This window comes from Falco peregrinus, chromosome 2, assembly GCF_023634155.1.
Source record: "Falco peregrinus isolate bFalPer1 chromosome 2, bFalPer1.pri, whole genome shotgun sequence".
In the NCBI taxonomy this organism is placed as follows: Eukaryota; Metazoa; Chordata; class Aves; order Falconiformes; family Falconidae; genus Falco; species Falco peregrinus.
Window position 1 is genome coordinate 67,805,684 of NC_073722.1, and position 15,708 is coordinate 67,821,391.

Here is a 15,708-nt window from a genome sequence, read left to right on the forward strand (position 1 = left end):
TGCTTTCACGTAGACAACGCTACTCTATAATAAGAAAATAAGGGCATTTGATCTCTATATAGGAAACACACTTTGAATTCTAACAACTCAGACAAATATTCAGTAGATGTATTCTATTTTTTCAGTAGGTTAATTTCTACAAATAAATTTATCACACTTAGTTGGTGATAAAAAGTTATTGCAAGCATACATTATGTATTTCAGACTCAAATGAAACTACATGAAGAATTTCAAGTCTTCTAATGCTCATAAAAATACCATCTAAACATAGAAATTGTGATGACATGTACATGGATTTATTATTGATTATATCAACATAAATACAACTAAATCAATGCAAACTCCTAACATCTTTATATTCCTGACATAGGTATATTGCTGGTTTTAAAGTGTGCTCATTCAGCTACGTATTGCATTAATGTTCACTTATATGGAAGTATTTGAATTTAGAGAAGAGTTCAGCAGCAACTGCAGTGGTTTCTATTTAATGCACCAAATGTTCACACATTATACAGGAATCACTGCAAGAACATATATATTGCATATCAAGGCAAGCACAGTTCAACAGCTAAAATCCTTTTTCTCATTAGAAACACGGTTATGCAATTTCTTTGTCAGATGAAGCAATAGGTTTCTTTCTAGCAAGCACATCTACAGTACAAATTCTAACCAGTACCAAAGTCAACTATAAAACTGTGCAAGAACCAAGCACAGTTTCATAAACTGATTTATCATTTTCCTTAAAATGGTAGACCATGCATAGCATGGTTTATAGCATTTATAGCAATGAAGAATTATCTTTTTGCCTGTAAGATCTACAGAGTTGATTCACAAACAAGTTACTTCTTTATATTTTCCACTTCACCAGAAAAAGGACAAAATGGAGAAAAAGGGGAAATTTAGACATTTATGTCAGATGATTTTGGAATTTAAGAACAAAAAGACATGCTGTGACAGTCATAACCCATGCTTTCTACAATTATTTTGAACACCAAACATGTCACATTTTCTGGACAAAATTAACACCTACTTCCACCTCACGCACTGAGTTCTTTCTCTGTAAGAATTTTAAATTCTGAAATTACCAAGAGAAAACACAGTCAAAAAAAATAATCAATGCAGTAAATTACATTTGGAATACCGGATACAGCAACATTTAACAGTCAAGAGGCAGGTCAAAACATCAGGGTAGAATTAGCATGGCCAAAGAAGGCTCAAGACCCACTGATTCTTTGTCAGGAGGCTACCAACATCAGAATAAAGAAGGAGCTTATAGAAGAACGCCTCTGTTCTCCCACAAGGACTCTTGTAGCAGCTTTCCACAGGAGCTTACAGCTAGGGAGTAAGAAAACAATTCTATCAGTTTGAATTTAATACTCAAACTTGCTCTGTTTCCCAGTGCAAGTTTCATTTACACCTGACTTTTCAATACAGACCGATCACAATAGTGAGCGAGCAGCTGTGTGGCATTTAGCTGCCTGCCAGATTAAACCACAACAGTCGTCCTTCCAAGATATTAAAAATGAGCAGCTTTTTAGAAGACTAAAGGGAACTAGGAAGAAGGGCTTTTTAAGGAACAGACATGTAAGACTGCTAACAAAACAAACAAGCAAAAGATGACATATGGCCAAAGGAAATCAAACAGAAGAGCTAAGAGAAGCTAGAACCAGGTGGTATAAAACAAGAATGCTAAGGGAGCCTGATGAGATGCAAGAGACAGTCTTTAGTCAGACAAACGCAACAGCAATAAAGCTTCCAGCATTCATGTACGCATGTGGAACAGGGCAGAAGCCTGTATTGTAACTTCATCCCATTCTCTTTTAGTACCTTCCTGAAGGGCCAGCTCTGGTGACTGTGGAACAGAGGGTGAAGATCGCGGCTGTGAAGAAAGGCTTGGAGCAGGTGTCCTTACTGAGGAGATCACAGCAGAGGAAGCAGATGTTCCAGCCCCAGGCTTGGTAAATGAAACACTCTGGCTCTCAGAGTGCACAGGCTGTGAAGAATCAATGCCACCTAAAAACAAAAGCAGAAAGCAGGAACACTTTGTATTTGCACACACAATTACACAATGCAAGCAATCACATTTGTTTTCACAATAGCTACAAAAACAATACAGTACTTCAGAGACATGTCTTCAAACAAGTATACATGGAAAAGTTGGAAGATTTTTATAAAAAAACACCTATAATATTAAAACTCCATTAAAATGAACAAATTGCTCTGACAACTAACAACAAAATGGAAAGCATGATGTAGTAAAGTTAAGATCAAGCAGAAGCTAAACTGATCTATTTTTGATCCATCCCTGCACATCCATACTTTCACAGGTTCCTCTTCCCAGTTAAGAGGAACGGTCCATGTGGGATAGCTCCCTCTCAATATTCCTCCTACACACAGGAAACCCGAGAGTCAGCTGTGTAGCAAACCAGTATTCTGCCTCCCTCACAGGGCTGGCAATTTGCAATTTTGGTACTCCGTTATGAGACCCACATTCCAAGCAACTTGTTTCAATCAATCCTGCGTATTCCACAGAACTTCTGATGTGTTTTAAACATCTGGAATAGATATGATCTTCTTTAAAAAGTTAGATTAGTGCTTTGAGAGATTTAACCCAGTCCACAGAGAAGGACAATAAAACTTCAATTAAGTTAGCTTTAAGAGGGTTGGTCTGTGTTTATAAATAGAAAAATTTACACATTTTTCAATTTATAAATCGTCATTGTGCTAGGATTCTTTCTAAAAAAAACCTAACAGAGCAAGCTGTTAAAAATAATAGAAATAGTTTGACCAATATGAGTCAGTAAACACATAGAAAATAAGAAGAACAAAATTTACTGTTTGTAGAGCACTCATTTAAGCTACAGAATTCATTAAAGGATGCACATGTAATATTAACTTTGTTTTATAGCAGTGCAGTTTATCCAGTCCCTGACTTTTATTTAAATAATGGAGCTGATATCTGAAGGACTTTAGGGGGAAGCTGAGGCTTCCTTTAGAAGGGGAAAAGAAGAAAAGGTGGCTTAAAATGATCCTTCTGTTTTTCTAGTTTACCATCAAAATTGACAGTATACATTGTCACCACCTTCATGGAACTTTTTATTATGCAGTTTTCAAATATAATGTTGAGCATACATATGGCTTTTTCATGTGTTACCAAAATTTTTATTTCTCCAAAGTACACATACACAGTACTTTCTATTGAAATGCACTTGCTATAACCTCTGGTTCTACACATTATGTCTTGTAGACTCCCCACAGAAGTATCAGCACCTGTCAGCAGAAATCTTGCTAGGGTAGCTAAAAAGCTTCCTCAAGCAAGGTATGCAAGACAACAAGGCAAGTTCTTTGTTACATTAGCGTGCTTACCCAGGTTTTGTAGCAGAGTTGTTTATGGGGTTATGGTATTTTCCACACTTCAAGTCAATACAGCAATGCTTACAGCACCAAGTACTGCTGTAGAGCATGCTAAATGCTATAATGTCACAGTGTCACATGTTCAAAGCCAAAACCAATTTAAGGTCAGATTAGCTGAAGATTAAATACCTTCCTGCCAAGTACTACTGTGTATTCCCAAACAAAAATAATCTAAAATACCCTTCAAAATTACATGGATCCTTTACACGTATTGTAAGAAAACATTTTTAGACTCTGAAGAAAAACATAACAAAACTAGTAAATAACATAACCCCCCCATATTTAATACAAAAATCCAACTGGCAAAACTTCATGTTAAACTATTTGGTGAGTATGGAAAGTTTTCAAAAGCTGTAAGTAACCAAGATCAAAGGAAACATTTGGACAAAGTTGATTTAAAAACTACAGAGTTAGTAACTGTCATCACATGAGACAATCTATGGTTGTGGTAATTATACCATCTTTTTTTTTTTATCTCTGGCCAGTAAGAGGATTGTACCCTGTCATGTAAGTACTGATGAATTTAGGATGGTGTATTTCAGCTCTATTTCAGCTCAAGACACAGCTGGACTGAACACGAGTTTAGAGTACAAGTTCCCCATCAGCTTATCCAGGACAAACCCAATCAGGCCATACAACGTTCCCACCAACAGATACCACGAGAAGCCAGCAGCTTTGTCAGGCTGCAGTAAATTACACAACCCAAACTCAATGACACAGTATTTTCTGGTTTTTACCTCCCACTCCTCTCACATTTAACGTGCACTGAAGTTTTCCCTCATGCCTTTCAACCATGAATGCCTTTTGCACTAAAAATGACCAGGTACACCACTTGGTTACAAAAACCATGTACTAATAAAGACCTAAGCTAAAAGGTATGTTACAGAAAGAATCCACAGAGCTGTGCAAATGAGGCAGTGTGATTCATTAATTTTTCCTATACACTATCACTTACAGGTTTTTTTATTTCCAACTTGAGACCTACAGGAAGCTGTTAAGAAGTGTATCACCACAGTACCTTCACAGATTTTCAGGAGAGTTCAAGAACCACCCCTTTTGAGTTGCTACAGCTACAGTCTTGATTTCCTGTCCTCCTGCCCCCTTGCCCCCCCATCACAACATGTAGTTTCTGCTGAGAGGTTTACCACCTCTCTGCAGCTTCCTCTTCAACAACATCTTATCTCCCCAACTTCCTGTATCTTGTCTGCAGTCCCTCCCCTGTTTCCAGCCACACCTATATTAGCAGATTTACAGGATTAGAGCCTACATTCCTATGGAACTGGGGCAGCAAGGACTTTAGATAGATCTGACATAAGGGGAAGTATGTGCATGAGATAAAGAAATTAAAGCGTCTCCTGCTCAAGCAGGCTGCCTACAATTACAGGACAGCAGACAAGATCCAGGAAGCAACGAAACCCATACCATCTACCTGCAACAGGAGTTCTCTATCTCCCTCTCCTCAGGGATAAGTCCAGTAAAATTTGGGCATCCTTGCTGATACCCACACTGACTGGAAAGCACCAAGAAAAATCAGAGTGCACCAGTTTCAGCTGAAATAACCTAGAAAAAACATTAAGGAAAGCCATTGACCTAGAAAGACAAAAAGCCTAAATAATAACAAGTGAGTTATTTACACAGCACAACACCATTTCTGCACAGGTTTATACCAACACTGTTCCAATGAAATACAGAATTTAAAACTAGAAGATGGCATTTTTGCTAGATGAAAGTAGTTTAAACCAGCAAGCAGAAAAATATCAAATATTCCTTTATTTATTTATACTTTGTTTATACTTCCTAAAGCAAACAAAATCAATCTCACTGGCTGCTATTCATCAACACAAGTCAACTTCCAGAAACAGATTCCTCTTAAAATAAATTTTTCTTCTTCTAGTGAAATCTCAGCAAGCTTCACTGAAAATACTTCAGTGATTTCAGACAGTGGCTGCCAAACTTTTAGAAAAAGGTTGTGTTGCAGTTCTAAGTCCTTAGCACGAGACGTACAGCAGCTCAGGAGTTTGATCATAATAGATGCAAAATTTTGGGGGCTTTCCAAGGCCTACACAATTGGATTTTTAAAGAAATCAATTTGTAACTCCAATGCTTAGAACTCTTCTGGTTCAAGCAGAAAACAATTCATACATCACCAAACTTCTGAAAGGCTTAGGCCAGCCTAAGTTTCCTGAGCAAGTCCTGTTTAAACATATAGATTTTATTAAAAAAATGTCATTCTTCCACATAAAGAATGTTTGTTTTTCATCAGAGAGCTTTCAGTGTTCACTGACTGCACAAAACTGCTGCTGGAAAATACAATACAACAGCATCGTGACAGTCTTTTTAAGATTTGCTTATTTATATTTTAAGGATTGTAAGGGGTCTTCTTTCACAGCACAGCAGCAATGACTGCAAACTGTCTTACTAGCACAATGACTAATAGTAGGATACTGTATCAAAATTTCTTTACATGAACAGTCCCAGAAAACACGCTTAGGAATTTCAGTGTATCTTAAAATTTTCTAAGCAATTTTGCAAAAAATCTCTACACAGAACAAACTGCAACTGTTTTCAATCGTTTTTTCCTTCCTGCAGAACAGCAGAGAGGATGAAATATTCAGAAAAATTCCTTCTTATAAATCACTCATTTCCTTAAATTCCTTTTGTGTTGTACTCAGAAACTTTCCAAGGACATGAAACAACTGGTAAACAATTTTCAGTAAATTTGCAGTAAGACTGCACTGGGAAATTCAGAAAGCGTATCAGTGTCCCAAAAAGTTAATAAATTATGCCAGGACCAAACAATCTATTATTATTTTATTAGTTATACTCATTGTATATTTATAATATATTTTTAATTACATATATTATTATTTTATTAGCCAGGTGTTGTAGTAATCTAATTTTAAATAATCTTAGCCAAAGATGTTGAGTTCTAGCCTAAAAAAAAAAAAGAAAAAAAAATGTCTGATATTGTTGGAGACAGTCTGTTTAGCCCCAGACTTAAAAAATGGTATGTCTTCAGAATTTTGTAATAAAACAGCCCAGCTTCTCCTTCAGCCTAGCTACTGGTTGCTATCTTTATTTGCTCTTTCCCCGTCAGTAAATACAAAATCATGTATTTGTGTGCTGAGGTTGAACCAGGATTCAGATGAAAGAGAAAAAAAGTTACTTCTCCAGATAAATCAGTTCCACAATCCAGTCCACTGTGCAATGAAGCACGGGGGTGCTTATTTCCGCAGCTTTACAAGCTCAGAAAGAATCTGAATGCGGTTTAAGTAGTTATGCCTACAGTCTGGCAAACAAACCAAGTACTGCAATATTAATCAAGTCTAACAGAAACAGTGGATCGGTGATTATTTTTGTAACTGCAAAGTATATACCTGTTACACACCACTACCACAGCCAGTTCTGTCAAGAGCTCTTTGAAATTCAAATGTGATATTACAACTTTATTACTTTTTCTTGACGACATGTATTAACTCGATCACTCCCTCAAGACCACCACTGAATGGTTTAGAAATAAGACTATCCTCATATTGCTCTTCATGGTTTGGTCAGCTCCACCGTTTTACCTTTAAAACAGCTTTTCCTTAAAAAAAACTACCATAACGCACAAATCATAGATTTCAAGACACCTCCAAAGAAGTAAAATTAACAGGCATTTAAATTAAAACATCTGTAAATAAAACACTAACAGTCTGAACAAACAATGAGTTATTTTCACACTACTGTGAATCTTACTATTCTGGAATGATACCTGCATTCTGTCAAGTTCAGCTGTAGAGTCTGCACTCAGCAGAATCAATTTTTTTGGCCAGAATTTTAAACCTTTAGTCCTTGAAAGAATTCATTTTTATGCTCAACAATGAAATGCCATTAACTTCAAAAGCTTTTTAAAGAGCTCCCCTACTTTTTCTTTTTTAAATAGTGTTTTGCTTCATGGTTTTGAAATATTACAGAAAAATCTCACTGAGCACCTTATAAACAGAATTCAAATCTACTAATATTCAAAGTACTAAAACTGAGCTGAATGATGACACTCTACATCCTACTCTTAAGGGGAGAAAAAGCAGTACTGAAACCAATTTCAACCTTGGTATGGATTGCATGAGCTTGATTTAGGCGTAGCATTTTTTCCCAGACAAAGCTTTATCATCAGTAAATCATTAGTCTTACAAAACCTCGGCTACAAGGACTCCTAAAACAATTCCAATGCTAAACTATAATCTGAAATATCTGGCATAAAAAAGGAAACATTATGTAATTCTCTAATCTCTCTCTCAGCAGAAGAGAAAACCATTAGTCTTGCACAGCTTACAAGTCAAAACTGCATGAAGTTAGAAAATTACCATTATAGAAAGAAAATTAGAATTTTTCTGTACGGACTATTGCTCTCTCAGAGGGACAGCAAGATGTTTCAATGTGGAAGCACTCCCACATCTCTAACCTCTTTCATTCTTAACAAGTACTGCCTACCCTATAAGCTTTTACTCAGTTTTCCCATGAACCAGAAGCTGCAACTACCAGCAAGGACTAAGCATACTTGCCCTCAACTGGCACCTTCACAACTTCAGTCTCTACAGCTACATCCATACTAAACATCAAGTTGTTGCTATAAAAATCAGTTAAAACCACTGAACCTGCTCTCATTCAAATGCTTATAAAAAATATTAAACAAAACCACAATTTCCTCCAAACTCATGCCAGGTTCCACTTTTTCTGAACTTTCTGAAGAGTGCATGCATGTTCACTTAGGTAAAATTTAAAGAATCAACTTAGATCTTGACTTAAAAAAATCCTCTAGCCAAGAAAGGAAAAAAGTATCTTTGTGATTAACAGGCATTTCAGAAATTACACATTCCTTCAAACCTGCATGAAAAAAAAATCCCTTCCAAGGCCACTCACATTAAAAAAAAAACCCAATAAACTCAAACCACCCCCCAAATAGTGTCTTTTTCTGTATCTCTCAAAGAGAAACATGTCAGTGATACCATTTGCTGCTATTGTGAGGACTTGGTAACCAATGAGAAAAACCTCAAAAAGGAGCAAGGACCAAATTCAAAATTACAACATACAATGTCACGTAGTGAACAAGTACAAGCCAACAAAAGCACATGATTTCTGATGTTTCCCAGACGCATCTGGAAGTTCACTATCCTTCAAATACTACCATACCTGTGTTTATTTGGTTGTTTACTTTAGCAACCGATCTAGTGAGATTGCTGCAGAGGTTGTCTTGAACAGACTGAGCAGATGAAGTAGTTGATAATGTTGTGTTATATCCCACAGGAACATGCTGTTGAAGTGAATGAGGTACTGATGTACTCTGGCTAGAAAACTTGTTTGTCTCTTTCACTTGTCCAACGACAGGTAGACTCTGAGAGGTAAATGCCTGCCCATACACACTGCCAGGAGCCGCAGGAGGATAGGAAACATTAGGATACACGGCACTGGAAACCACAGGCATGGCGTAGTGATCAGAATTAAGGGGAAATCCCTGAGATGCAACTGAAGAACTGACAGAAGTGCTGTAGTGATTACCAAATGCTGAGTATGACTGCTGAGCACTCGTATGCAAGTAGGATGCAGATGATATTGCTCCTTGAACAGGTCCTTCAGCTGACCCCACTGTATGAGTTTTGTTGTACAACTGCTGTGATTCCTGTGTATTCAACACACTGGTACCCACAGAAGGTGTCATCACATTTTGTGCTGGTGATGAATAGTAAGTACGGTAGTAACTGGCTCTGTACTGATTATCCAGATGTGAAGCAGCAGCTTTATTGGGCACTTGGGAATAGTGTCCTGAGGGTGCACTGTAGTTGGGAGGATGTGAGCCATAGCCAGAGGGAAACTGCATCCAATTCTGCACAGGACCTGAAATGAAGAGAAAATGTCACATGTATTAAAGGTGTATCTGCTAATAGTGCCAATGGACTCTGTACTTACTCTAACAAACAACTGGCTGCTTCTTGTTTTCTGTCACTATTTTTGAGGTCGCTGTCCATCAGCAGAAAGAGAATAAACCAAGCATTACACACACAAAATACAATATTTGAAGCAATTTGCAAATATACACAGAAGTAATAGAAAAATTCATTGTTTCCATTATCAAAAGAGGTCTCCATGCCAGGACTGTATGCCTCACATTTGTTGTACTTTGAGTATTTTTAAGAGGTTAATATTTAAACAAATAGTGAGCAATGGTAAGCACCAAATTGATGCTTCTGAGTGTCTGAATATGCCTACGGAAAATGAAAAGCTGTAGTCAAACCAATATGTCAATATACAAAAATGTAGGTATTCTTCACAAATCCTCCATACAGTGACCAAGATAAAGTGCCACAGGGCAGCTATTTTTGTCTTCTGTGTTTTGTGTTATGCTTTTATGAAAACAAACATTTTTATGAAACTATTGAGTATCTTACAAGGCACTTCATTTCTGTTTAGTGCCTGAAACTTACATCAATTTTAAGAGATGTTGATATCTGAGAACTTGACCTCTGCTGTCACCAAAACTGGCTCTGTAACACTAGAGGTTAATTACATACAGGTCCATCAAGGGCCAGTTGAGTAGTTGTTTGCTGAATGTTAACTATGTCCAGGCTGTTTTTTTTTCACTGCCAACTGATCAATGGTAAATCTGAAAGTTCTTCCTCAAGTTCTTTTCCCAAACCCTATTTTTTGTTTTCTAGAGAATGAAAAATGCATTTCCTTAGATAACCTCCTTTCTTAAAATTACCACACCCTACTGCTTAGGTCATGCTCAATGACGATGGTGTTATTCCCAGCCCTTGGCAAATACAAATGCACAGCACTGGGCCACTTGCAAACTAAACAGCAACTGCTATAATAATTAATTTTTCATTTCCCCCTTATACTTACAATGATTATAAAATTCATGTATCCCTTTTCTTGTCTTCAAATTCTGAAAAGTCATTGCTCTCCAAATAACACCCATATAGTCTATGATTAACTTGCTTATGGGATTCTGTTAACGAATTCATTATTAAAACTGCTTTGCAATGAACATACTGTCTAAAATTGCTTTCTGATAAAATTAAAAACATATTTTTATAATTGACAACCCAGAAAGCTGAGCAGAAGAGGAAGAAACTAAAAAATAAACAACAGTAACTTGGACTGCTGGGTCAAAAGACAGAAAGGCACTTTGGGAGAAAGCATAAGGAAGCTTAAAAAATATATATACTCTCCTCAAGACTCCGAATGTAGCTATGCTGCTGATTCACCATTTTCTTGAAAAAGTGGGAGCTGCTTCATAGAGCTCTGTAGTTTATTCTCCTTTAAAGGAAAATGATTTTGAGTTAGCAAGTCATTAGCAGCTACGTGAACTGTGGCAGACTTTCAACTCACTTTTTTGAAATCTGAAAGAGCAAACTCAAAAAATACACCAAAAACCTATATCTGTCAAGGCTTATTGCTTTAAGCAGTTACGCCACTTAAGATGGCAAGAAAAGATGCTTCCTCTGAAGAGTCTGCACATCTGTTCTACTAAAATATGTGGAATAAACTAACTGAGCAGGTGTAATTTAGTAACTGGTTTAGGAGCACCTAACTCAAAAGGTTGCATGTCAAACCATCTAATGTAGTATCCAGCTTTGGTTTGAAAAGCACACACCACAAATAAAGGCAGATTAAATTACCAATACAAGATATCAGTCGCTACATCACAGGATGCCAGAGTCACCTTTATCAACATCTTTAAGTAGAAACATCTGTAAGTTTAAAACTACACATGAGCACACAAAACTATAAACCCATTAAAACCTCACTAAGACAGACACATCTGACATTTTAAAAATTGTATTTTTTATTTCAAACTCCTGTTTTTTTAAAACAAGTTTTACAATTACAGATGAAAGATTATTCCCATTATCTGAAGTGAGGGTTTTGTCCATTTGGTTATAAAGAATGTGAGTAGAAAGTAATTTTACTGCAATTAGTAGCTGAAGCTACTAATGATGACTAGATAATTGGACTGTTTTCAATACTGGAAATCTGGGTACATCTTCAGTGTCATTTTGATATCTGGTTAATTGCACAATCTGTCCCAATGTCTCAAGTGCTCCACCTTCCTCTCAAACCACTTGACAAATAGCTCAAAAAAAACCCCCAAACCTCCATGGGAGGAGCTGAAAACCTTGGCTGCACACAGGTGTACTGCTAAAACACCACCTCTGTAATGAAAGCAGTGAACCTCTCCTTCTACAGACAAATTAATGCTTTATAATGTATTACTATACAAACATTAACAGGCAAACCCCCAAAGCCTTATCACTTTTTAAGGGGGGGAAAAAGCAACCACTAAAAAAACCAAACCCACTGCTGTGGCTATAGCACTACATGAATTAGTAAAGCTTTGCTTGCTAGTTTCATGTTTCTTTGGGTTTTATGTCCATGCATTCTCTCACCTGAATAATTTAGCCATCTGCAATATACCCTGCCCACATGTAGTCTATGTACATAAACTACAACATCAACTTCCTTTCCAGCCAAAAACATGTTACGTCTTCTTTAACTTTTAACATCCCTTTACTGACCTCCAGAGACTCACCACAGCTCCCGCACATGTCCCTTATGGGATGGACAGAGAGCAGCATTACTGTGCCTCGTTAACTGCCAGCAAACAAGCCAGCACATCAAGCCACTGCTGAGCTCTCACAACAGCTCAGTCATGCAATTAATGTCTGGCTCCTTCGTTCACCCAGCTTCCCATTTCGCAAAATATTCAGGAATTTCGTATCTTTCAGATCTCTACCTCTTTATCACATTTAATGAAACTATCCAGAAGACCCAAAATCCGAGCAGGGATGGAAAACGGAGCTAAATAACGCCACAATGAAAATTACGGTCCCAAAATGCTAGTAGAGATAACAATGGTAAACTCACAAACCATTTGTAGACACCACTAGACAAATCTTCTGAAGAACCATGAGGATTCAGTATAATTAGCTTCTCAGTGTTACATTTCAATACTTTAAATTGTTAGCACTGAAATCCTCCATGCTACTGAAAAATACACCACCTTTTAGTAGTGATTTAACAAGCAACATTTTATTATGCTGAAGTCAGAAAACTGGTCACTTTCCACTTACATACAAAGTCACCTGTAAGACTACTACAATAAAAGCTTCTCAAACTTGCAAGACTGTATTCAGAAGAACTACATTTCAAAGTCCCAAACTCATGAACACCCCCTCAAAGGCGCTTTTTTTTTTTTTAACACTTAATTTGAGTACAGGATCAAACTAAGAGCACCGTAACAGAAATGGGAAAAAACCCCAAACACAAACAGAATTTTTTAAAAACCTATGTTATAATAAAACTGAAGTTTTCATGGGTCTCAAATGGACTTAGTCATTGGAGCAAGCAAAACTTATTAAAAAACAAAGCTGAACATCCTTTTTAATATCCTGTATGTGCAACAGGTTGCTTGCTTTCTGCAAAAAAAACAGTCTCTCTTTTATCTGATCCCTGGAACTTCAAGGTTTTACCTGAAAAATCCATGGTTTATGAAATTAAAACATAGAGCACTCTAAACATCTGAAAGGATGCACTAGTGTTTTCTTTCAGCCAACACAGAAATAGCTGTATTCACTTAAGTATCTTACACTTACACTCCACTGTACCGACGTAAAATGAAATTTCAAAAGTGATGTCAATCTTTGTGAAATTTAGTTTCTATCAGAGAGAATGGAAATTTCCAGTAGTTTTTTTCCTGTTACTATTCCCCCTCTTCTCCCCCTCCTATCACAATTTAAAAAAGACTCAAATCCTGTGTTATAACTCCAGAAGATTAGTACTAAAAGAAGACAGACACACTAATCTAAAAATTCTGTAATGCTATTGCTAAATGACACAAAATGACAAATTCAGAGTTCTTGCCTGCAAATGATCAAATACACATTACTGTAAGATATCTTAAGGAACACAGAAGCCAAAGTTAACTTGAGTAGTCTGCAAGTTATACAACAAAAATTCAAGACTATTACTGAACAGTGTACAAATTTCCCAGAACTGAGGAAAAACTTCTGAAGAAATTAAGTGGTCTACTACAAGGTTTTAAACAAGCTATTTTTGAGGATATTAGCAAAAACATAGAGTTAATTAAAGTAACAAACTGTAATGATGGCTCTTTACAGTTTCATTCTGTTAAAAACACGAAAAGAACATGTGTCAGTTTCTCTTTCTATGATATTTGCAGGTTATTGATGCAGTAGTAGCTGTGTCCTGATGACATGTGTTTTTATTAAAAGCCACGTAAGCTGGCATTTTTTGAGTAACTTTAATATTGTAATGCTGAGTTTTGTCAAAGTTTGGACACATCTAAGGCATTAGTATCTCCCTAAAATCTACCATTTAATTACTTTTGTTTTCTTACACTTCAGTGACTTTTGCATTATCTGCAAACTGACTCAACCTACTTTATAGACACGTAAGTGCTTAACTACCACTTTGGACACAAGAAATATTCATGAGTAAAAAATATTGTAGGTTGTTAGCCTGCGTACTGATCTGTACAGAAAACACACCTGTGCACAAAACAGCTCGACTACAAAAAACAGCTTCACAGCAGAAGCCAAAACTCTATGCAAGAGGCCCCATTTAGATACCAAACCATCATTAGGTGGGGACAAAGACCATACAGGCATTCTTTAAAGTTAACGAGGTGTATTAATAAAGAACTAATTTTATAGCGCACCAATTTAAAAACGAGGAACTGCACGGTAATTATTTTAATTCGCATACTGTTAAAGGCTCAGCACCTCTTCAACTGAAAAGCAAGTCAGTATTTTGTGACTCTGAACCGTTTTACCACCGTTTTTCAGTGGCCCACATTTCACCGGTCCAATCTTGCTTATTCAACTCAAAATCCAAGAACCAGTTGCGGGAACGCCTACCCACCTACTACTGTTAAGTTCATGAACAGTTGCGAAGTAAGCACTCCCGTCTGCAATACGTGGTTCGCTGCCCGCGCTCGGGCACGGCTGCCAGCGCCGAGGCCTGGAGGCGCCCCGGCACCCGGAGCGCTCCCGGGAGGCCGCGACGCGGGCGCCGCAGCAGCGAGCGGGTCCCAACCGGCGCGCAGGGAGGCGGGTGCCCCCCGCCGGGGCTGGCAGAGCCCGCGCCCCGGGGGAGTTAGCTCCGCGCGCCGGGCCGGGCCGGGCCTTTCCCCAGCGCCTCCGCCGCCCTGCAGAGAAAGGACTCCGCCGCGGCCCGCGGGGCCCTCCGCCGGACCGGCGCCCACGCCGCCCCCCTCAGCGGCTGCCGCGGCGCCCCGCACCTCCCGCCACCCCAGGAGGAGGGAAAGGCGAGCAGGGCCCCCCCGGCCCGCGGAACCCGCCGGGCCCCCCGCGGGGCAGCCGCGCAGATGGCCCCACGAACCGTCTCTCCCCGCCGCCGCGACCGCCAGTGCTAGGCCGCGCCCAGGCCGCCCGCCCCTCACCGTTCTGGTAGCCGGGCGCGCCGCTCGGAGGGGCCGCGGCCTCCCGGGAGACACCGGGCCCGCCCGGGTAAACGGCGGCGGCGGCTGCACCGGCGGGCCGCGGTGGCAGCCCGGCAGGCGCGGACATGGCTTCTCGCTGCGCTTCCTCACTCCGGCCCACTCCTCTTCCTCCTGCTTCTCCGCCCCGACCGCAGCCGGGCGTAGAGAGTCGCCGACGGGCCGGGAGGCCGCGGCCGCCCCTGGGGAGCGGAGAGGGCAGGAGCGCGCAGGCGGGCCCGAGCGCCGCTCCCGCCACCGCGGCCCTGCGGCCGTTAACGCCGCCGCCCACAGCGCCCCCTGGCGGCACCTCCGCGGCACCGCCCTGCCCGGCGTGAGGTAGGCCGGGCGCCCCTCCCGCCGCCGCCGTGCCGGGCCTCGGTCCCTGCGGGGGTGGGTGCTGCAGCCTGACCTGCCCCGCTCCCTGCGGGGCGCGGCCTGTGCGGCTGAGAGGCCCGGCCCGGCCCGCTTGGCCTGCGGGTGGTGGGGGCCGCCTGCCCCGCCTGCAACCCTGAGGGTGCGGGTGGACAGGCCCGGGGAAGGGGAAGCTTCACCGCCCCTGCCACGACGCACAGACATACCGTACATACCCCTGCCATCGTTCTGCCCGGCTGAGGCTTTTCTGTCTCTATAGACAGGTAATAGATAAAGAACACATAGAGGTAATGTGAGTGCTCTGCACGGGGGAAAAGGCCTCACAAGGTGAGGTGAGGTGAAGCAACAACTGTAATTCTGTATACACCCTGGGAGGCAGGGTGAGGTGAGGGAAGGCTTTTATTTCTGTATTAGGAGTG

The 15,708-nt window shown here is 40.0% G+C and overlaps 1 protein-coding gene across 4 annotated transcripts in view; it reads right to left on the minus strand.

The window, feature by feature from the left end:
* SEC24B (SEC24 homolog B, COPII coat complex component) overlaps positions 1-15,185 on the minus strand; it is a 49,809-nt gene extending 34,624 nt beyond the window's left edge. For 2 of the 4 annotated variants that reach the window (XM_055795286.1, XM_055795285.1), the window contains exons 1-3: positions 14,879-15,185; positions 8,587-9,288; positions 1,828-2,013 (exon numbers count right to left, since the gene is read on the minus strand). In XM_055795286.1, coding sequence (XP_055651261.1) covers positions 1,828-2,013; positions 8,587-9,288; positions 14,879-15,005 — 1,015 coding nt within the window. In that variant the 5' untranslated portion in view covers positions 15,006-15,185. Of the gene's footprint in view, positions 1-1,827; positions 2,014-8,586; positions 9,289-9,360; positions 10,202-14,337; positions 14,372-14,878 lie in introns of those variants that run through there. The other 2 variants (XM_013299704.3, XM_013299705.3) reach the window with 2 other exon arrangements.
* Between the last annotated feature and the right edge of the window lie 523 nt (positions 15,186-15,708).